Source organism: Phocoena sinus, chromosome 21, assembly GCF_008692025.1.
Source record: "Phocoena sinus isolate mPhoSin1 chromosome 21, mPhoSin1.pri, whole genome shotgun sequence".
NCBI lineage: Eukaryota > Metazoa > Chordata > Mammalia > Artiodactyla > Phocoenidae > Phocoena > Phocoena sinus.
Window position 1 is genome coordinate 11,671,892 of NC_045783.1, and position 22,899 is coordinate 11,694,790.

The following is a 22,899-nucleotide window of genomic DNA, read 5'->3' on the forward strand; positions in this document are numbered from 1 at the left end:
CTCATTCCGGGGCTGTTGCCCACAGTGAGCTCTGCTACCCATGCCTCCCGGGCGGGTCTTTGGGCAGCATCCCAGCCGAGAACCTTCTGGGTGCCCTTGACTGAATGCATTGCCGAGCTAGAGGGACGTCCTTCCAGGAGATGGGAAAGCGTCTCAGCAGCTGGACACGCGTCCCTGTGGTAGTCACTCTTCCTGGCCCTCAAGTCCCAGTGCCACCGCCTTCAGGAAGGCATGGGGGTGGCCTGGTGCCGCTCTGCTCTAGCAGGTGAGCAATGGTCAGGGCAAAGCAGAGAGGTGGGGAATCGGTGCCTAGGACACATCCCTCTAATTACCATGGTAACCTGCACATCCCCGGCGACTTTCATTGTACCTTTGGCTCCAGCAGGTCCCAGGTTACATTTCTGCAGTTGCTTCTTGGCAGACCATCCTGTTCATGTCCCTCTTTCTGTCCTTTGGTTCCCGGGAGCACACAGGTTCCAAGGACCTTCTCCCAGAGGCTGTGGTCAAGGAAGGTGTGGTGGGCCACCATCTCCCTCAAAGGAGAGACTGGACTGGGAAGGAAGGTTGGGATCTCCTTGCAGGACATTAGCTGCATCCCTGAGGTCACAGGGTGACATGTCCACCTTGCTCTGCCGTTCTGACTCCAGCTTCTGCCCTGACCCCACACCTGAACCCCACTGCTGCCCCAGCCCCATGTGTGTCTGTCCCACAGCAGGCGGGCCTGGGCTCCTCGATGACCTCCCAGTGGCCACATGGCTCTCCCCCGCTGGGGACAGGTCTCAGCTTTAAGAAGTGGTCCTAAAAAAAAAAAAAAAAGAAGTGGTCCTTTCTCTCAAGAGGCCCTGTGAGCTCAGTTCCATGTCAACATCACTGAAAACGTTGACCCAGGTTTTCAGAGCTTTGAATAACTCCTTCATGCACTTCTGGCTAGGAAGTTGATATCTTTCTATCTTGAACACTTATAACTCATTTCCAATGTTTCAGTTCACTTTTCTTACTGTTTCTCTAATATTTTTCCCCTTTGTGAACCCATTTGACAAGGTGGGCCGCTTCAGGGGTCTGAAGTGAGAAAGTGGAAGGAAGTGTTGATGATACTGTTTAAAATGAGAGATCTGGTCTTCTCTGGTGACGCAGTGGTTAAGAATCCACCTGCCAATGCAGGGGACACGGGTTCGAGCCCTGGCCTGGGAAGGTCCCACATGCCGCGGGGCACCTAAGCCGGGGCACCACAACTACTGAGCCTGCGCGCGTAGAGCCCATGCTCCACAACAAGAGAAGCCACTGCAATGAGAAGCCGCGCACCACAACTAGAGAAAGCCCGTGCACAGCAGCAAAGACCCGATGCAGAAATCAATCTTAATCAATCAATCTGCCAAAAAGTTTTTTAAAAACTTAAAAAGTAAAATGAGAGACCCTTCAGAGAGGCGTGAGAGGCCACCGTGCTCAGCCGGGAGGCATGTGTTGGGGGTCGTTAGGGCTCGATAGGGGGCTGGGACAGGAAGAGGGACGCCTGAGCCGGGACTGGCGGGGCGTGAGGCGTGCAGACCCACAAGGCTGAGAGTGGGAGGGCTCCGCAGTCTTATTGGTGGCACTGAAAGCAAAGACAGCGTGAGGACTGGAGTCTGAAAAGAAGGAAAAGTCCAGAGGTGACTGTGTCCACTGTTGATGGCCATTTGAATGCCCAGCACCAATAAGCCAGTTCAGTAGTGACTCCTCAAGAAGTTGGGAAAAGAAGAGGCTTCCCGGTCGGCCGCCCCGTCTGCGGCCGCCGCGTCCTGCGTCCCCTCCCTCGGCCCGTGCGGGGCGGCAGGTCTGGTGGCACCCAAGGCTGACCCCTCCTCACCTCAGGGCCTGGTCCGGTCGCCCCGCCCGGTACTGCTCTCAGTGGGTGTCGTGCCTGGGCAGGGAGACTGGGGCTGATGGTGCATGGCACCCTTCCAGGTGGTCTCGGTTCTCACCCGCTGCAGGTGACGGTGACAAGAGCTGGGTCCCGGCTGAAGGAGGGTGCCAGCTGCCCACCTCCCCTCTGCCCCGGCTCCCCTGACATGGACTGAGAGCAGGAGTGACTTTTTTTTTTTGGATAAATTTGAATTCATAATTTTTTTTTAATTTATTTTTGGCCGCGTTGGGTCTTCGTTGCTGCACACAGGCTTTCTCTAGCTGCGGTGAGCGGGAGCTGCTCTTCCTTGCGGTGCGCGAGCTCTATGCGCGCAGGCTCGGTAGTTGTGGCACACGGGCTTAGTTGCTCCGCGGCATGTGAGATCTCCCCAGACCAGGGCTCGAACCCGTGTCCCCTGCATTGGCAGGCGGATTCTTAACCACTGCGCCACCAGGGAAGCCCAGGAGTAACATTTTTAAAGGCTGTGAAAATCCTTTGTGAACTCTGCAGCTGTGAAAATCTAAACTGTTGTTCCAAGCATTGTCTCACGTGCTCCAGTTACAAAGAAATTCGCATTTCATATGAGGCATCTCTTCTGATTTTGATGTTGGCAGCTTCCACCTGGGTCTGCAGGGGCTCCTTCCCAGGCACACCGGGGTCTTCACACCTGCCGCCTGCCCATGGCGCTGCTCGGTCTGTCCGGGACCCTGTGCAGGGCTGACAGTCCTGTGGACGCTCCTCTGTGTGAGCTCCTGGTGACAGCACCGTGTGGGGACTGGTGCCGTCGACTCACAGGTTGACAAACTTGTCTTCTTCATACTTACACTGGACTGAGAACCCACGTTGAGAACTGGGTGCAATTCTGCATTTCCCTGTTAAGACTGGTTTTCTTTTGATGTGAAACTGTTTTATTCCAATAACTGATGTGTTTTAACTGTAACTGAAATTACTCTTTCCATTTCTCTTGTGAATGTCTGGTCTTCTCCAGCAAGTCCCCCCTTTAACCTCTGTGGACCTTCAGTGCTTTCCTGTCCCTTCCAGTAGGAATGGTCAGTACTTAGCCAGCCTCCTGGTCTACCAATTTTGTAACGAAATTTGTCCTTCACATTTGCATCTCTATGGCTCATTTACCATTTTCACGGGCCTCCTTCTGCCCCTTCACCTTTAATAGCTGAACCAAGAATTCAGCCTTTCAACAGAGAGCAGTAAGCCACCCACGTCCCTTTAGAAACAGAATTGTGACTATGGTCTCAGCATTTCAGCGTTGGCTCTGGCAGTGAGCCTTTAGCAGCGCTGCCCCATGTCTTGCATGCGCGTTGTTGAGAACGTAGGTGATCTTGGCGCGTGACAGGTCAGGTGCACTTACTGGTTTGAAACCTGCTTTTCACAGCCACCACTTTCTACACCATCATCTTCTCCTCTTTTCCTTAATTAAGTATTCTTGCTAGCTGTCCTTCTCTGCCTCCCCTTTCCAGCTTTCAGTGTCTCATCTCTTATCAACAGGCGCTTGTCCTTGGAGCCGGACCCCGTGCAGCCAAAGGTGCGTCCCTCCTCTGCGGGCACTTGCATGCTGCTGTCATAGCAGCTTTGCAGAGGTCCTTTTTTCATAATGAAAAGGCAGGAGTTCCTGCCTGCCACTGCCAGCAGGTGAAGTTCTGGAACCTCTACACAGAAACTTTACATTTACACGTTTTACACAGAAATAAGAACCTCAGTTTGTTTTATAAACTAAAAAACAGGCCAGCCTCTAGGAAAGAGGGCCTTTTCTTCTCTGTTACTCCAACCTTTTTTTTTTTTTCAGAGAAGAATATTTTGTTTTTCTTGACCACAGAAACACTTATTATAGAAAAGTCAAGCATTACAGAAAACGCACAGGAAGTAAAACATCACCTAAGGCCACCAGGCTGAGACCCTCAGTAAACATCTTTTGAAACCTCTCCCCTGTACATGTTGTATATGCATGCACAGATTTTATAAAAGTTGTACCATATTATATATACTGCCTTATAAACCACTTTCCACACTTAATGTATTATGGAGGTTTTTTCACATTTCAGTGCATATAGATATATCATTTTTTAAAAGTAGCTGAAATCTATTTTATGAAAGCAACTTGTTTATAACTAGGCTCCCCTCCCCGGCACTGAAAGACGTCTAGAACTTTGCCTGGTGCTCGATAAGCACTTCGCACGTGAACGTCATTGTACATACACGGTACATACACGCAGTAGTCTGATTACTTCCTGAATATAAACTCTTCGAAGTGGAAATATTAAGTGTAAGAGTACATGTGTTTCTAAATTTGAAGACATAATAACAAACTGTCTTTCAGAAAGCTGTTCCAATTTTCATTCCTGAAGGCAGTCTAAGGAAGTTCCCTTTCTTCCATTGCCTGGACATTTTCAATCTTTTAAATTTTAGCTAATTGTTTGGACAACATATATCTTACATTTTCATGTGAGAAAACTGTGTGTTAGGGAAATTCTTTCTAAGCCTAAGAGCCTAAATGACAGGTTTGACTGTGAAGAAATTTAAACTTTCTTTATGGCAAAGGGCACTATGAATAAGTTTCAGAAGCAAAGGACAGAATAGGAGATGATCTTTGCACATTCCACAATAGATGAAAGTTAGCTTCCTTACCATATAACAAGATATTACAAATCAATAAGAAAAGAAAAGATCACCCCAGTAGACTGAGCAGAACAGATGGCGACACCCAGAGGGACAAATAATACTCACAAGCACCCTTGTATGGCTCCTGTTTATATATATATATATATATATATATATATATATTTTTTTTTTTTTTTTTTTTTTTTTTTTTTTTTTGCCGTACGCGGGCCTCTCACTGTTGCGGCCTCTCCCGTTGCGGAGCACAGGCTCCGGATGCGCAGGCTCAGCGGCCATGGCTCACGGGCCCAGCCGCTCCGCGGCACGTGGGATTTTCCCGGACCGGGACACGAACCCCTGTCCCCTGCATCGGCAGGTGGACTCTCAACCACTGCACCACCAGGGAAGCCCCTTTATATTTTTATATGAAATGTTTGACCCATCTGGGATATATTTTGTTAGAACAAGGTGTACATTCATTTTTTTTAAAATAGATTTTCCTTTTTAAATCCTGCACTTTTTCTTCAGTTGCCTGTTACTTTTCCTTGTTGGTTTCGAAGCCATGTATGTGATGGACCACGTTCCACATCCACAGCTCTCTTCCCGGCTTCTGCTCACCCATCTTCCCTGACCTGCATTCCTCAGCGGCTGCCCCGCTGGCTCATGGGCTGGATGGGCCTTCACCATGGGGGTTTCCTCGTGCCTCTTTGCAGGCCTTTGGGTAGATGCAGCGTCCATCCCTGTCAGCAGGACGGCTGGGGATCCCTGCCCTCATCTGCACCTTCCCTGGGGCCACGTGGGCATTGCAGAGCCGCGCGGAGCTGAAGGGCCATTCCAGGAGTCATGGGGCGCCCACGGAGGGGGCACTGCACCTGGGTCGGAGAAACCCGACCCATCTGGTTTCTTTCTTCTTTTTCCAGAAGAGCTTCTTAGTCGTGAATGAGTGATTCCCACGTTTACCGATCTGTACATCGATCCGTTATTAATGTCTTATATAACTATTTACACTTCTTTGTGACCTTTTCCAGTATTGATCTCTGGATTTCATGATGGCACCACTGTTTGGTTTTGTTTTTTTTTTTTGGCTATCATAACATACTTTATGAACTTTTTGCAGACAGCCAAGTTTGATGAGGGCTGAGACTCTGTAATTAGGTCATCTCCGCGTTTCAGGAGCCACCTCCACAGAGTTCCCCGACCTGCATGTGCTGGGTTCCCCTGGTAAACGTCACCACCAGGAGGGCTCCCACGCCCTAGAAAGTGAACACCTGGGCAGAGTCTGGAATGCACGGCTTTCTTCTCCTTCCGCTGCCACAGCCCCACGCCACCTGTGAGGGTGCCCAGCCTCCTCCACACTCTGCCCTTTGCTCCTTCAGCTGCCGCTCCGAGAGGGCACAGTTAGGCCAGAATTCACTCCTTGAAGTCACTTCCTCCCGTCCCCGTCCCCGTCCCAGGGCCTCCAGGGCTGTGGGCTCGAGACTCAGCACCATCTCGGGGTGCTCTGACCCAGGTGCCACCCTGGACCTGAGAATACCGGCCGGCTCCACAGTCCAGGGATGCACTGCGGGCTGGTCCCGCTGCACTGTCAGAGCTGTGTGTCAGCTCTTCCCAATGTCCTTGTTCTCCTTGTGAGAACACGGGGGAAGCCTGGTCAGACGCCTGGTCACTTCCCTCGCTGCTGGCTGGTCGTCTGCTTTCCTCTTCCCTGGGCTGCGTCCCTGCAACAAAGTACACTCAACACCTGAAGCATTTGATAATTGCACACACCTGGAACTACTTCCTCTCTTTGTGCCTTTTCCAGAATTTATGTCTGTATTGAAGATACCTGCCTTTTTATAACTGAGTATAACATATCTATGATGCTATACGTTACTTTAGTTGTTGTAACAGTTATGTTCATTGCTTGCTGGGTGCCAGCAATCTGGCATCTGTTTTTGGATCTGTGGCTTCAGTGACTGAGAGGTGCCCCTGTCCCACCGGGTGTCTTTCTTTTTTTTCTTTTGCTTTTTTTTTTTTTTTTTTTTGCGATACGCAGGCCTCTCACTGCTGTGGCCTCTCCCGTTGCGGAGCCCAGGCTCCGGACGCGCAGGCTCAGCGGCCATGGCTCACGGGCCCAGCCGCTCCACGGCATGTGGGATCTTCCCGGACCGGGGCACGAACCCGTGTGCCCTGCATCGGCAGGCGGACTCTCAACCACTGCGCCACCAGGGAAGCCCTTCCGGGTGTCTTTCTTACACACTCCCCACGGCTTGCTGTCTGGGCTGTTTCCCTGTTTTTCCTTCCTGGGATCTTGTTTTGGATCTTCCTCTGCAGATGTCTTCCTTTTGCAGATTTCCTATGAAATCTGACTTGCCTTTGGTTTTAATTCCTTCACTAAGGTCTGTGGCACAATTCCCCGGCGCGTCACCGTCACCGCGGTGTCTCACTCTCAGGGTCCTCGGGGCCCCGCCTCTTCGGTGACTTTCTCGCTTACAGCTGCCCGCTCCAATGCTGTTTATAATGGGAAGCAAGACCCCCCGTCTGTCTGGCTCTCATCAGAGGGTGCAGTGGGGGCACTGGCGGGGCGGGGAGGCAGTTTGGGACACTGAGCCCCTCTGCCTGGTGCCTCTGCCTCTGTCAGGGCTCATTCAGGCTCGTCGCGTCGCTCTGGATCTCCTCCTGTGACCTCTGCCCCTGCCTGCTGAAGTAGCCCAGGGGTTCCCGTCTGCTCCTTCCATTCATGTTCTTGCGAGTCGGTCCTGCTGGGGCCCAGCTCTGTGCTGGTCGGTGCGTGGGCTCCCGTTCACTGACCTCACACACGTCGCCTGTGTCCGTCTAAGACCTGCCACACTTGCTGTCACCCCCTTTGTTGATCTGCTCCCCCCTCCAGCCAGCCGGGCGGGATCGGGTCGGGTAAGGCTCCGGCTTCCTTCTAGCCTCTGCCCCCTGCTCGGTCCCTCTAGTGTGGGGACCTCTCCTCCACCCACATCCTTCCCTCTGCATGTCCTCTCTTGGCCTCCTTTACCCCGCCCCCCACCACGACACAGAAGTGCCCCCTCCCTTTGCCTTCCATCCAGTATCTGGTTATTTCTGTAACTTACTTGCTTTTGCATCCTCACCTCCAGCCCCTGGGGGACGGAGCTCCGACTTGGCAGGTGGCAGAGTGAGAGTGAAGGGCCCTGGGTTTGCAGCCCCACTGTTGACTGTGGGTGCTGTCTTCCTTCCCTGAGCCTCAGTTTCCTTGGCCACCTGATAGGGTAATAATCCTGCACTAGCACACCACACACTTGCTGTGCCAATTAGATTGGGTTTGTGCAAAGCTTGTGCAAACATGAGCGCTGCCAGCTCTTAATTCCCTGAGGCACCGGCACCTGCTGGTGTTAAGTCTTCAGTCAATATTTGATGAACCAAGTTGTGTAATTATTTATAAAAACAGCCTGCAAATAAGGAGCAGTCCTCTCTCCTCGTATAATCACTCGTATAATCACAAGTGGTTGACTGTATTGACATGGTTTTTGTGTTCAGATCAAGCTGCAAAGTCATTAAAATCAAGTCATTTTGATGGAAAGCTATTATGATTAGTATTCTAATAGCAAGCTCTGGTTGAAATAGTTATTAACTTCATGTTAACTTTTGGAAGCATGAGCTAAATGCACAGTTCTAATGTGGCTTGGTTGTGAGTCAACCATCCTTTCAATGAGTTTTGACAGCTTTAGGCCGCAGTTCTAAGGCAGATCCATCTTCAGATCTCACTGGCTCTGTTTGGGCTGAAGAAACCCTGATGCGTGATTTCTCTGAGCTTCCCAGGTGCAGAGCACAGCAGGCACGCTAGCTTGTTTGACTAATAAGGTGCAGTTTTCACCAGAGGCCACCGGAGTCAAGGTAGAGTCCTAAGCAGGCTCTCAGCAGAGATTCTCTGACCAGTGCCATGTTCCATACACATACTCTCTCAAGGGCACAGTAAAGCCAGACTCAGAGTTAGCAGGCTTTCATTCTTGTCCGGGTGATTTATTGAAATGAGACTTAAGACATGTAATTGTGTGAAAGCCTTTCCTTTCTCACAGGTTACTTGGGGGCATCTGAGGGACAGTAGAGGTGGTGTCATTCTGAACCACTCTTTTCTCTCAGTGAGTCGAGAACCCTCACTTAGACCAGCTGCCTCTGCCATGCACTGTCAACAATGTGACATAAAAGGCTAGACACAGAAGAGAGTTCATGCGTTCTTAGAGCACCTAAAAAGGCCTAGATTGTTTCTGGAAGACTAGAACTATTTTGTACGCTCATGTTTTTGTTTCTTTGGCATCTTATTGGCACACACACCTGATACCCTGGATTCCTCTCAGTCACAGTGGAGTGAGCTTGCATAGCTTTAGATGTATGATTGACCAAGGACTATGTGGGTCAGAATATTAATTTTGAAATAATTTACCAGTGGAGTCTGCACAGCTCTTTAACCTGTCTTTATAAAATAAGAAAACCCACATTTGTTCGGATTGCCATTTATTTTCTTAAAGTATTTACTTAATTTCCAAACCATTGTTGGCACATATTCATAAGAAACTTGGATTAGAGAAATATTTAGATCTTGGTAAACCCGTACACCACCTTAGCTTATTGTTAAGCGAATGCATTACAATAATAGAACAGATTATGAATACTTCTTCGGATATTGATTAATATTTCTTCAACTAATAAAATTTATTGATTAATATTTCTTCAACTAATAGACATTCCATAAAGAGATACTGAGAAAAGAAGGTGGGAAATTATTTAAGATGAAGATGTCCACTCTTGGCACTTTATTCAGCGTAGTATTGGAAGTCCTAGCCAGAGCAATTAGGCAAGAAAAAGAAATAAAAGGCCTCTAAATTAGGAAGGAAGAAGTAAAACTGAGTCTATTTGCAGATGACATGGTTTTATATATTAAAAACTCTAAACACTCCACCAAAAAAAAAAACCTGTTAGAATGAACAAATGAATTCAGTCAAGTTGCAGGGTATAAAATCAGTTTACAAAGATCAGTTTCATTTCTTTACACTAACAATGAACTATCAGAAATTAGGAAAACAGCCCAATTTACAATTGCATCAAAAAGAATAAAATTCCTAGGTAGGAATAAATTCAATGGAGGTGAAAGATCTATACATGAAAACTATAAGACATTGATGAAGGAAATTGACAATGACAAATGTAAATAAATGGAAAGATATTTCATGCTCGTAGATTGGAAGAATTAACTATTGTTAAAATGTCCATACTACCCAAAGCAATCTACAGATTCAGTGCAATCCCTATCAAAATTCCAAGGGAATTTCTCACAGAAATGGAACAAATAATCTTAAAATTTGTATGGAACCACAAAAGACCCTGAATAGCCAAAGCAATCTTGAGAAAGAAGAACAAAGCTAGAGGTAACATGCTTTCTGACCTCAAACTATATTACAAAGCTGCAGTAATCAGAACAGTGTGATATTGGCATAAAAACATACACATAGACCAATGGAACAGAATAGAGAGCCCAGAAATAAACCCACACATATATGGTCAATTAATTTACAACAAAGGAGCCAAGACTGTACAATGGGGAAAGGACAGTTTCTTCAATAAATGGTGTTGGGAAAACTGGACAGCCACATGCAAAAGGATGAAACTAGAACCCTGTCTTGCACCATACACAAAAACTAACTCAAAATAAGTTTAAGACCTGAATGTAAGAACTGAAACCATAAAACTCCTAGAAGAAAACATAAGTGGTAAGCTCCTTGACATCAGTCTTGGCAGTGATTTTTAGGATGTGACACCATCTGTATCCTAAAATAATGAGGTAGCATAAGAATCTTGCGAATTCTGAATGTAAATTCCATTGCATTTTCACAGCCAGTCAGATTCTTAATCTCAAGGTAATCAGAGCCAAACAGGAGACTACTTGCAACAAAAGCATCCGGTGTGAAGTAGCAATTGGTCATGGTAGAGCCAGAGTGATGGATCTCCTCTGTGTCCAGAGGCTGACCTTGTGAAGGTGACCTTACACCCTGCTCCCTGCTTTGTCCTGGGCCATAGAAGCCATTGGCTGCGTGTGAGACTTGGATTAACTCATTGACAGCCCAAGGAACTCCCTGTTAGTAAAAAGTCAAGAGACCCAGACTTCCTACCTAAGTTCACCCTAATCTATCTGACTGGGAGAGAGAAAGCCTGACTATGAGAGTCCTTTCTGGTTGTATGAATACCGAGGAGTAACTCTGATGATCAGCAGATTTAAACGCACCATGTGTAGCCATACTTCAGTCTCCAAAGGACAGTTGATTCATATTTGTGGAAACGATAAATAAGCAGCTTTTGCTCTTGACTTCCAGAGCACATGGGTTCTGTCCCCTGATTGCACCGTCTCTTTCTGCACCGTGGCTGGATCTGATATAACGAGCTATTTGTTTGAACCTTGTGTGTCAGACATTGGAGGAACAACCGTGATGATAACACAACCCTTACTGCTGTAGAGCTTAGAGGTTAGGGAGTGGAATAAAGTCAGTAACAGACTTTGTCATTCAGTACTAAGTGTTATTAGCGATAGAGACCAAGCGCCATAGGAGCACAGCGGATGGAGAAGCTAACCTTGGGAAGTCTTATAAAGCACTTGAGATTTGAACTGGTAAGAAAAGGTTGGCTCATAAACAAGAGGAACGATTTAATTTTAGACAGAGAATGAAAAATCATGAAAAGGTCTGGTATGTTTGGGGTAGAAAATGTTATAAAGGGTCAAATTTGTCATTTTTCCATATCTTTATAAATTATGTTACATTACTTGGAGTTCTGCATGTAACCCAGCCAAACAGCTACATTCTTTTTAAAAGCAACTGACAAGGGATTAATCTCCAAAATATATAAGTAGCTCATGCAGCTCAATATCAGAAAAACAAACAACCCAATCCAAAAATGGGCAGAAGACCTAAATAGACATTTCTCCAAAGAAGATATGCAGATTGCCAACAAACACATGAAAGGATGCTCAACATCACTAATCATTAGAGAAATGCAAATCAAAACTACAATGACGTATCACCTCACACCATTTAGAATGGGCATCATCAGAAAATCTACAAACAACAAATGCTGGAGGGGGTGTGGAGAAAAGGGAACCCTCTTGCACTGTTGGTGGGAATGTAAATTGACACAGCCACTGTGGAGAACAGTATGGAGGTTCCTTAAAAAACTAAAAACAGAACTACACATACAACCCAGCAATCCCACTCCTGGGCACATACCCTGAGAAAACCATAATTCAAAAAGAGTCATGTACCACAATGTTCATTGCAGCTCTATATACTATAGCCAGGACATGGAAGCAACCTAAGTGTCCATCGACAGATTAATGGATAAAGAAGATGTGGCACATATATACAATGGATTATTACTCAGCCATAAAAAGAAATGAAATTGAGTTATTTGTAGTGAGGATGGACATAGAGTCTGTCATACGGAGTGAAGCAAGTCAGAAAGAGAAAAACAAATACCATATGCTAACACATATATGTGGAATCTAAAAAAAAAAATGGTTCTGATGAACCTAGGGGCAGGACAGGAATAAAGGCGCAGACGTAGAGAATGGACTTGAGGACATGGGGAGGGGGAAGGGGAAGCTGGGACGAAGTGAGAGAGTGGCATGGACATATATACACTACCAAATGTAAAATAGATAGCTAGTGGGAAGCAGCCGCATAGCACAGGGAGATCAGCTCGGTGCTTTGTGTCCACCTAGAAGGGTGGGATAGGGAGGGTGGGAGGGAGACGCAAGAGGGAAGAGATATGGGAATATATGTATACGTATAGCTGATTCACTTTGTTATACAACAGAAACTAACACAACATTGTAAAGCAATTATACTCCCATAAAGATGTTAAAAAAAATTATGTTCAATTATGTGTAGTCATTGCCCAGTGATCTATAGGTTATGCTGGAAATGTTAAAAGAAGAAAATTAACAGATCTTTGTATCGATTGTAATGCCTACATATCATATCTAGGTATTAACATGCATTACTGTTTTTTCAAAAGGAAATATTGAACCGTGTCCTGTGTGAGTTAACTGGATATTCTCCATGCTAAGTCGCATCAAGATGTTGTACTTAGGAAACAGACATGAAGATGTCTCCTTTGGGGAAAAGGCCTCTAAGCACTGGCGGCCGAGGTAGATGTGAGCCCATGTCGGGTAGCACACAATTAGGGTGGTGAAGTCCTCCTGCAGTAACCACTGTCCCTCATCTGTGAGAAAACGAGAGACTCAAACAACAAATACATAGCGTCGAAAGGACATTGAGTGATGAGTATTTCTTCAGATCAAGTAATTAGTCCTGTCAGTTACCATGAACAAGACGCGGAAAGAGCAGGGTGGCCGTGTGACCTCTGGCCCCGGGAGCCGGATGTCCCCAGCCATTGCCTCCTGCACGAGCCCGTGGTGAGCGTCTCGGACGGTGCCGTGCTGTCCAGAAGCAGAAGGACTCCCCCGCCTCCGGGACCGTGAGCCCTGGGAGTGATGCAGGGGCATGAGCTGAGGTAGAGACTCGGGTGCCACATCTGCTGACCCCAGGGCAGCATGGGCGCCCCTGCTTCGGCCTCTGCGGAGCCCTCGTTACGGGGAGGCCCAGGGACAGCGAGGCTCCCTGCTGCTCTGGGGCTGCAGTTCCAGTGTCCGGTGGGGTCCTTGGGGTTGGTGCTCTCTGCCAAGGTTGGCGCTCGCCAGCGTTACCTTGCGACCCTGGTTGCCGTGCGGGTGAGCGTCCTCCTTGCCGCACTCGCGTCCTGCTTCTGTGTCTGCAGGCTCCCATGCAGCCTGTCTGTAGGGCCTGGGGGCCTTTTGGGCTTACAGTGGTGCTGTCTGTAGCTGGCGTCCCCGTGAGGTCTGACACTTTCCCTCCTCTTGTTGCATCGCCAGGGCCTCCGGCAGAGAAGCAGCAGGGTGAGGGCTCCATGTGCAGTGTCCCTGCGGGATTTTCTCACCTTCTATCGCATTTCGCATTTCCCTTACATTTCTAGTTTGCTACACGTTTTCATGATTTGTTGGTGTTAATATTGATTGAATACTTTATATCACTACAATAAAACGGTTAATATTTTGTTTAGAAGTTTTGTATTGCTGTTTAGGAGAGGGGGTTGGCCTGCAACCTTCCCATCTTTCAGTGTCCTCATCAGGTTTGAAAGAACTGTGTTGGTCCTCACAAAGCGTGTGGTCACCGTCACTGTGTCTGTTCTCCAGAAATGTTTTGTATGTTGGCGTTTGTTTCTTCCTTAAATGTTCCTTAGAAGTCAGGTGAATCCACCTAGGCCTGAAGTTCTTTTGTGGGATTATTTTTAACTAAAGATTCAATTTTGTAATAGATATAGGACCATTAAGATTTTCCGTTTCTTCATGTGTCCAGTTTGGTGTGTTGTACTTTTCTCAGAATCCTCCGTTTCATACAACTAGTGATTTATTTGCATAGAGTTGTTCACAGAGCCATCTTATTGGTCGTTTCGCGCCTACAGGATGTATGTTAACACACGCCTTCACCCCACGCTGGCCTTCAGGTGTCCTCTGCTCGTCCCGTCCAGTCTTGCACTGTTCGTCTGTTTTCTTTCTTCACAGTGTCAGTGCTGGTTGCTGTCTCTCTGTTGGGTTTTCTTTTCTCTTCCTTTATTTTGTGCTCCTCTGAATTGTTATTTCTTTCCTTCTGCTTTCCTCAGGTATAAATTGCTGTTGTTTTTTCCAGCTTCTTTCTTACTTATATGATTGATTTTTAGCCTTTTTTCTTTCCTGACATATTTAAGATTATAAATTCACCTTTAAGTAGAATTTAGTGACATCCCATGTTTTGAGCTGTCATAATTTCATCAAGTTTAAAATAATAATTTTTCCTTACTATGAAAGCAGTATCTGCTCAATGTCCTACAGTTGGAAATCAGAAAAATACAATGAAAAAAAAAAAAAACCCTACAGTCACCGCACCCAGAAACCACAGTTAACCCCACCAGGTCTGGCATCTGGACCTTCAGTATCTCAGTGTGTATTAGTTTTCCTCTTAAGAAGTGTGCACACACACTTATATGAAAAAGTATGATACTCTTATGTTTTCCACCCTTTTTTGCCACCTCCTCCTTCTCAAATTCCTGTTTTATAGTCTTTTAGAGTAGCAGGCTGATAGCATAATCATCCTCACAGGGCAGCATTCGTGCTCTGCTCTCACCACTTGCAAAGAGAAATGAACCGGAGGATGACGTCAGTAATTGGCTCGGCTGGAAGGGCCTGGAGAACAGAGATATCGGGGAATAAATGAGAGCAGCTCTCCGGATGCCACTCTTGGTGGACAGTAAGGATGCCCCCAGACGACTGCACACTGGTCCCCAGATGGCTTTACTGTGACTTGATAAAGCATCCTATGGATGACTTTTTTTCCAAATCAATAAAGGCAAGAATAGACCCCAATGAGGAGAAATGTAATTTTTTCTTTTTTTAAACTGAATCTGGAAAATTTTTTAAATTCCATAAGCAGTGGTCATTTTTCAAACATTAATATTTTACAAGACCAGCTCAAGGGCCAGCTATTCAGAGATACTCATGAATCAGGTGTCTGTCAGCGACACTAAGCAGGTCTCTAAAATCAGTTAATATCAACTTTCAAATGAATAGGAAAATGCTGTGTTCAATCATCCACTGGTGATTGAGAAGAGAGAGAAATGTACCAAGTATGGGACTGTATGACAGTGTCACGTCGTGATTTTATGAGGTAATTTGGGCTTCATGCCAAGTTGCAGGCAGCACCAGGTTCTCCTGGTTGTCACGTGTATCAAGAGAAAACTGAGGACTCTCATTCCAGAGTCAGGGAGGACACTCCCTGTATCGGAGGCAGTGTCCTGGTTTGATGATGACACGAAGCTGCAGGGGAGGGGACCTTCCGTGTCACACAGGCCGGGGGGGCGGGTGGACGCTTGTTTAAATGCGCAGGTGGGAGTTTGGCTGCATAAATAGACTCAGAGCCCAGAACAAGAGAAGAAGCCACCTCCACGGATCAGAGGGTGTGACCAGCGGGTTCCGAGTCTCAGGCCCCTCATCACAGGAAACACAGCGCAAGGACCACGCGGCATCTTCTGTCTGACGTCAGCAGCAGATCAAAGCCTTAGAGTGCAAATTACAGGGAGAGGGATCTTCATTCCACGTAGTCTCAGAAGTCTCACGCGTGGTGTTTGATTTCTCACCATAACCTGTGGTGGGCCTAAGGCGAACCTGTGAGAAGTGAGGGTTGTTGAGAAGAAGCGTCTGAGCGTTGATGGCAGCACCGCCGTCCTTGGTTGGCTGGGACGGAGCAGGTGGGCGCGTGTGGGCAGCAGCGGGTGTGCTGGGCGTGCGCCGGGCATGTGCTGAGCATGTGATGGGCATGCACTGCCACGAGGGTGCGGGGATGGGGTGGACGGGGCAGGATTGGCATGCGGGTCGTCCCTCTCAGGCCCCACGTCCACCGCAGGCCTTACCACCCCACGTCCACTCCAGACCTTGTCTGTTGCGTGGCAGCGGCTGCCACATCTCGACCATGTCACTTACCTGCCGAGAGCCCAGACTTCATCTTCATTCATATGGGACCCATTGCTGATTTGGATGGGCAGGTCGTCACTGCTTGCTTCTCATCCTCACACACAAGTAACTCTTTAGAAGGTGCTAAAGGACACTTTAAAAAACATGAGCATTCATGTTTCTCTCCCCAAGACCACAGGCATGAAATTTTACTCTCGATCAAACTGCAACAACTCTTACATCCTTAAAATCATACCATATGTCATGATTGTAACAATGTTGAATAAATACACATACACACACACGTGTACACGTACATACACCTTTTTTGGAAGAACAAGTAGGTTATTAATTTACTTCATGGTAAATCCCAGTATCCTCAACAGTGTACTTTGTTGGTATAAAGTTAAGAATCACTGAAGTAAATATTTTAAATTCCTTTTCTACTAAAATTACAAGATCCTAATGGAAAATTTATCTAGCCTAGTAAGTTTGTTATGGTTTCATTTTACAGAAAATTGTTATATTTGAATTTTTGTTTTTATAGATCAGGATCTTCAGGCTCAACCAAAGAGAAGAAGAATTAGAAAGCATAATTCAAAGAAAAAATTTAAAAATCCCAGTAACATTCCTGTAGAACAAGCAGAATTAGAGAAACAGCAGAGTATTTTGCAAGAAAAATTGCAGCCACACAGCCACAGCCACACAGATGGCCCCACAATAAGCAAAAATAAAAAAAGGAAACTGAAAAAGAAACAGCAAATTAAAAGGAAGAAAGCAGCTGGCTTACTAACAGGAGTCTCTGGCGTCAACTTCATGTACCAGCCTGAGGAGACCAGCAGTGAGCAGGGCGACGTGAGAGTGAGTGATGGAGAGGACGGCGCAGACGGGGAGGGAGGAGGCCCGGATGCCGAGGAGGAAGGAGCCACAGACGCCGGGAAGGAAGACGTTAAAAGTACCAATGAAAAGGCAGATGGTATCCTGAACTTTCTGAAGTCAACACAAGAAATTTATTTTTATGATGGTATGTTTTTTCCTGTTGTTCTTTTGAATAATGGCATCTACTTCTTTGGAAAATTAAGCAAATGTAAAATACTTAAATGTTTAAAATACAAAACATTAAAAATATTCAGTATTCAAAATAAGTCGTTAGTTTTGAGGCAAAAATCCAAATATTTAAATTCATCCCACCAAAGATCTGGGCTGGCCCCTGCTCTAGGCTCACCAGGGGAAACAGCCAGCCCATTAGAGGTGTGGGTCCAAACGAGGGTGGGCTCATCATCCTCATTTCTCTAAGATCCAACTTCAGAATATGGTGCTATTCTCAGCTCTATGTCTAAAGAAAAGATAAATCCAGGTTGGAGACTTCGATGAATTCTTGCTCATTTTCATCGGCTAGTAGAGAAGTGAAGGAAGCACAGCTCTCTCTCTCTCTCGGACACACGTTGATTTGCTTCCCCAGTGTGTGGCTTAGTGATTTGAGATTTTTCAGTAAGCATATTGGACCACTGTTTGTACTGATATAGGAGCTGAGGTTTATCCTGGGATTTATTCTGATGGGTGATAATCCCTCACCTTTGTGTGGAGCCTAACAGACAGCAGCCCTGAGGGTCAGGAAGAAGCAGGTGCTGGCTCGGTGCCAAGAACAGAAGTGCTGGGATAACTGCCACCGTTCTGATCCGTCCCTGGGAGATTCAGGGGATGTGGTGGGCTTAGTGCATCGAAACCTCCAGCATGACCAAGATGGAGAAATACTTGCCTATGTGATAACTGGAGGGGTAAGGGATGGACTTAAACAGTGATGCGAAAACACCATGATTAACGGGTCCATTTTAACCAAGATTGACCTTTTCCTCTTTTGCTTGTTTATCACATTTTGTGTTAAGTTGAAAACACCCTTAACGAATAGCCACATGAGACTAATAGGAGGACGTGGCGGAGACACTGCAGAACAGAAGTAGGCTTCAGAGATGTCTCAGTAGATTATCCATTCTCTGCGTGAGGGAGTAGCTTGTGGCAGACAACCCTCCTGCCAAGGAGGACTGAAGTTTAAAGTGTACTTGGAGTTTTAAGAGCTGCTGAGGAAAAGCGCTTGTGACAAATCCCAGAGGAGGTGAACCACAGGCTGGGTGAGCCAGAATGCTGCTGCCCTCCTTCCCTCAAGGTGTCTGCCAGTTTGGACAGGGGCTTGAGCAAGGGTCCAGGGGAAGGGGCAGTGCAGCCTGGAGAGCAGGCAAACCAGCAGAGCCCCAGTGGTCTCACAGGTCTGGGGGGAAAGTGGAGGGCCCAGGGTCGGCCAGCTCTGTAAGAAAGGAGGGTCAGAGACCAGAGCAAAGCTCTGCTTGTCCCCCCTCAAAACCTTGGCCAAGCCCTGAACTGTGGGATAGGAGGAGGGCAACCAGGCAGACCTCTTCCACATGGCAGGGCGGCCTTTGTGGCGTCCTGAGGGACCAAGCAGGCAGGGCTAACCTGACCCTCCAGCGCAGCACGCAGGCCACGCGCTCAGGTGCAGGTGGACAACTGCCGGCCAGACGTGCAGCCACCCTGTGGTCAGTTCAGTCGCCTGCCCCTTCTCTGTCTGCCGGGCAGAGGCAAGGGGGGACCCTCTCTGGAGGAAAATGTCGTTAGCCAAGACCCTGCGATTTTCATGTTCATTCAAAGGAGTGTGTCAGACACAGCAAGAGACCAGACCATACGACCGAAACCATGAGGAAAAGAGCAGCAGAAAGAGGCCACGGGGTGGAGACGCTGATGTTCCCAGACAAGGGACTTAAAATAGCTATGATCTAGATGTCCAAGAAGTAGGGAGAAGGTGGAGAAAAAAGGTGAAAAGTGGAGACTTTCACCAGATAATTTGAATCTATTAGGATAATCAAACGGAAATTCTAGACCTGAGAAATATAATAACAAATTAAGGACTCAAAGACGAGTTCAGACAGCAGATTAGATTCAGCATAAAAGAGAATTAGTAACTGCAAGGCAGGCTGAAGGAAGTATCCAGAGCGAAGGAGGGAGAGGAAAGGATGGAAAACACAGAAGGAGCATAACAGCCACATGGGCCCGAAGGAGCCTCAGCCATGGGACTGGGGCACAAGGGACGTGTAAGAGGTGGCAGCTGGGAGTTTTTCAAAGTTGACAAAGACCATGAAGTCACAGATTCTAGGCATCCTGTGAACACCAACCAGGATAGTGCAGGAATGGCCTCAGCATGATGTAGGCCTGCCGCCGGCCAGCAGTGGGGACCGCGCTGTGCTCATGGGGCAGCCTCCTTGGCTTCCTTGAAGCATCCCAACTGCCCAGCAGCTTCATGCTGTTTGTAGATGCCTGACACCATCAGAGGGCTTGGTTTCGTGTGTTTCCCCTGCTCCGTGCGTGGATTCCGGTACATGGAACACTCAGAGCTGCTTTACGAGATCGGTGCCCGTAACACACCACCTTTCCACCGTGGTTCAACAGTTGTATTTTGTGGTTTGCTTCTCAAAGTTCTGTTCTGATTGTCTCTCAAACACATCGTTCTAAATAGAGATATACGTTTGAGGCTTTCTTTAGGAGGTGAGAGCTTATCTTCAGTTTGTAAGAGTAAAAATGCATTTCTAAGTGACCCTGTCTTTGTTTAGGTGTCTCCAAGGATTCGGACTCGGCTGTCTTCATGGAGACCAGTGGAGAGCTCTTTAAATATCTTGAAACTCACAGCATGCCCTCCTCAGATGTGTTCATTCTGGATCACATGAAAACGCTGTTACTTTTGCAAGATACTGAAAGATTGAAGAGTGCCCTGGAAGTGTTCCCAGAACATTGCAGGATGCCACCCGGTATGTACGGTGCACTTTATTCATTGTGCTGCTTTAGACACTCGTCTAGGGTTTGCCTCTGAGAAACTTACTCTCTAGCAAAGCAGTCCTGAGTCAGAAAATACAGGGATGCACATATGGCTTGAGGACTAGATTCCCACAGAGGAATATGCTTCTTGCGTCTCTCTTGCTATAAAAGTATCTCTCATGATATATGCAGATATGCGTGTGCGATCTAATTCTCCAGACTCGTGAGCTCCACTCTTAGGACCAAATCCTTATTAGTTTAAATGGAAGTGGAAGAGTTCATTTCTTTTTCCCTTTTCCTTTTCCTCTGCTAGATTTGGAGAAGGTACATTTTTTCTGTCCTCCAAATGTCTTGGTCTGCCTTCCTGGCCCCTACAGTAAAAAGGGAGTTGAACTATAAGATGATTTCTCTTTTGTTACTTCCTCAACCTTTGTTGGGTGCCCATTTCACGCAAACTGTAGAGTGCTGGGCCGACTGTGCTTGTGTCTTCATAATGCCATGGGTGGGGCTTCACACTGGCAGCTTGAAGTCCCACCGGGCCACGGTGGGAATACTCCGGCCGCAGAAATCTGTAAACACTGAGTATCAGACGATCAGGACTTTTTGGAGAGCACCTGCACAGCATGGAGCAGAACTCCGTGCCGGACCCAAGACAGGCACTGGACAAACTTTTAGTTGAGTGAATGGCGGTGATTCTGCAGATTACCTTGGGGCAGCAATCTCAAAATGAGTGCAGTGCGTGGTTGTTCTCCTGGGAAACCTCATAGTATAGCTAAAGAGTCAGGACTGACATGTTTTAAAAGCCACATATCACGTTTCGTCACATGAAACAACAGTAAAGCCAGCAGTAAAGCTATACGGCCCCAGTATAATTAGCAGGTGGCTGGTGGGAGTTGACGAGACCCCTGCGCGTTGGGGTCGCCAGGAGGACCTGCCTCCCCCGTACGTCCAGTAGTGATCTGTTAGGGGGCCTCATCTGCCCTGCCTGTGCGGCCCTGGTCCCGCCGCGGGTCTTCAGGGGAGAGCGCCCTGCCCTTCGGGCCTTACGTTCTAGTGGGGGATGGAGGAAGCCAGACCGAGAAGTCAGTGAGGTGTGCTTCGTACAGCTGAGCCCACGGAGAAGACATGAGGGGGGCGGGGTCTTGTGGGGAGGGGAGCGAGGGGTCAGAAGCGGGTGGGAGAGGAGCCGGGGACCGGGTCACGTCGGGCCCTGGAGGTTGTGCTGAGTTCGTTGGCCTTTATCCTGGGCGACGTGGGGCCGCTGGAAGGCCAGCCTGTTGGGTCTGACTGCACTTAGCAAGATCTCTCCGGCCATCACGTTCGGACTAGAGACGGGGTCGGGGACAGCGGGGGCTTCGGTCATACTCCCGGGCGCGGTCAGATTTGTGTCGGCTGTGAAGGTGGACTCAGTAGGGTTTGCAGACTGACTGGACGTGGGCGTCTGTGACCCAAAGCCCCGCACGAAGCCTGCAGCGCATCATGAGGCGGGAGAGGCAGCCACAGGAGCGGGTGGGGTGCTGAGCCGGGCCGGCTGGAGGTTCCTGTCGGACGTCCAGGTGTGGGGACTTAGGCCTGGGAGAGCCGCTGCCAGTCACCCTCACAGAGCAGCCTGGGGTCCGGGGGGACAGAGGCTTTGTCAGAGCGGGACCAGAGATGGGGTGAAGGTGGCGCCTTCGGGGGGGTTGCCACGAGGAGTAGGACCAGAGGTGGTATGGGAGGAGTGAGAGCCGGTGGGCTGCCAGTGGGAGCAGCTCCGGGAAGGGAGACCCTCAGGCAGGGGAGCAAGTGCTGGCAGAGCCCTGCTCCTGCCGGGGGCGCCGCAGGGCCACTCGGGACCCCCAGCCCCGTCATCCAGTGTTTGCTCCTTTCCTTACTGCTGGTTGTTGGGCCTGCTGTATTCAGCATTTAAAAATGTACATTTCTGGGCTTCCCTGGTGGCGCAGTGGTTGAGAGTCCGCCTGCCGATGGAGGGGACACGGGTTCGTGCCCCGATCTGGGAAGATCCCACATGCCGCGGAGCAGCTGGGCCTGTGAGCCATGGCTGCTGAGCCTGCGCGTCCGGAGCCTGTGCTACACAACGGGAGAGGCCACAACAGTGAGAGGCCCGCGTACCGCAAAAAAAAATAATAAATAATTTACATTTCCGTAAGAAATGTAAAAAGATCTACATTTCCATAATTTACATTTTCAGATTGCAAAAAGCCAATTTTATTAAGCTAAACTAATATGAAGTTTTTATGAGAGATGAAAATATATCATTTACAATTCAGTGGAGTTCCTCACACTGCGTTCTTCACACGTGGCTCTGAGATGCATCAGGAGAGTTTGGAACAGGGATTGGGGACGCTTCTCTTGCTTCTTACATTGAAACCATTGGACAGGTTTTGCCTACAAGCACCTTAAGTAGTTGGTGGAACTAAAATTTATGCATGAAGCACTTTTCTGTGAAAATGGATTCCTTTTTAGTGCGTGTAGGATGTGCAGTCAAAGTTTTTCTATGTTGAGCTACTTGGTAAAATGAAATCTTACAAATGGTGAAGCTTTATTTTCAAATATTGGTTCTGTCTAATTCAGATTTAGCATTCTGAAATTGTTTTCTTTTTCATAAAACTAGCTTATGAAGTTTAATTAGTAGCTGTATCTCTCCTGTCTATAGAGTAAGCCTGGAAATAGTAGCATTTAACAGCAGACACAGGGCGCTTTCTCTCTCTGCTGCCTCAACGATTGTTTTTCCTAGTTCACGGGTGTTTCATTGACTGGGGTGTAGCAGCCGTGTCCCGAGGCCGGTGCACGTGCTTTTACAGTTGGGCTCACATATTGCGTTCCGTCATCTGCATGTACATGCGCGTCACCATCTGTGGGATTTTTATCATGCTCTGCGCAACATGAAGATGCTGCAGGCATCCCCGCCCTGGACACTCCTGAGTCCTCTGTGCACACATTAGCCACCACCATCCTCGGGAGCCCGAGGCTGGGGGGCAGGGCAGCTGGCCCGGGCAGGACGGGGGACGAGTTTGGAGGCACCTCAGCCACACTTCTGCATGGAGCGTGAGATGGGACCCCTCCCCGCAGTCCC

General features: G+C 47.9%; 1 protein-coding gene across 1 annotated transcript in view; it reads left to right on the forward strand.

Moving 5' to 3' along the window:
* The window catches only part of ERICH1 (glutamate rich 1), a 47,743-nt gene that overhangs the window by 23,732 nt on the left and 1,112 nt on the right, over positions 1-22,899 (forward strand). Inside the window, exons 4-5 of the mRNA XM_032618597.1 lie at positions 16,552-17,028; positions 19,622-19,816. Coding sequence (XP_032474488.1) covers positions 16,552-17,028; positions 19,622-19,816 — 672 coding nt within the window. The remainder of the gene's footprint in view (positions 1-16,551; positions 17,029-19,621; positions 19,817-22,899) is intronic.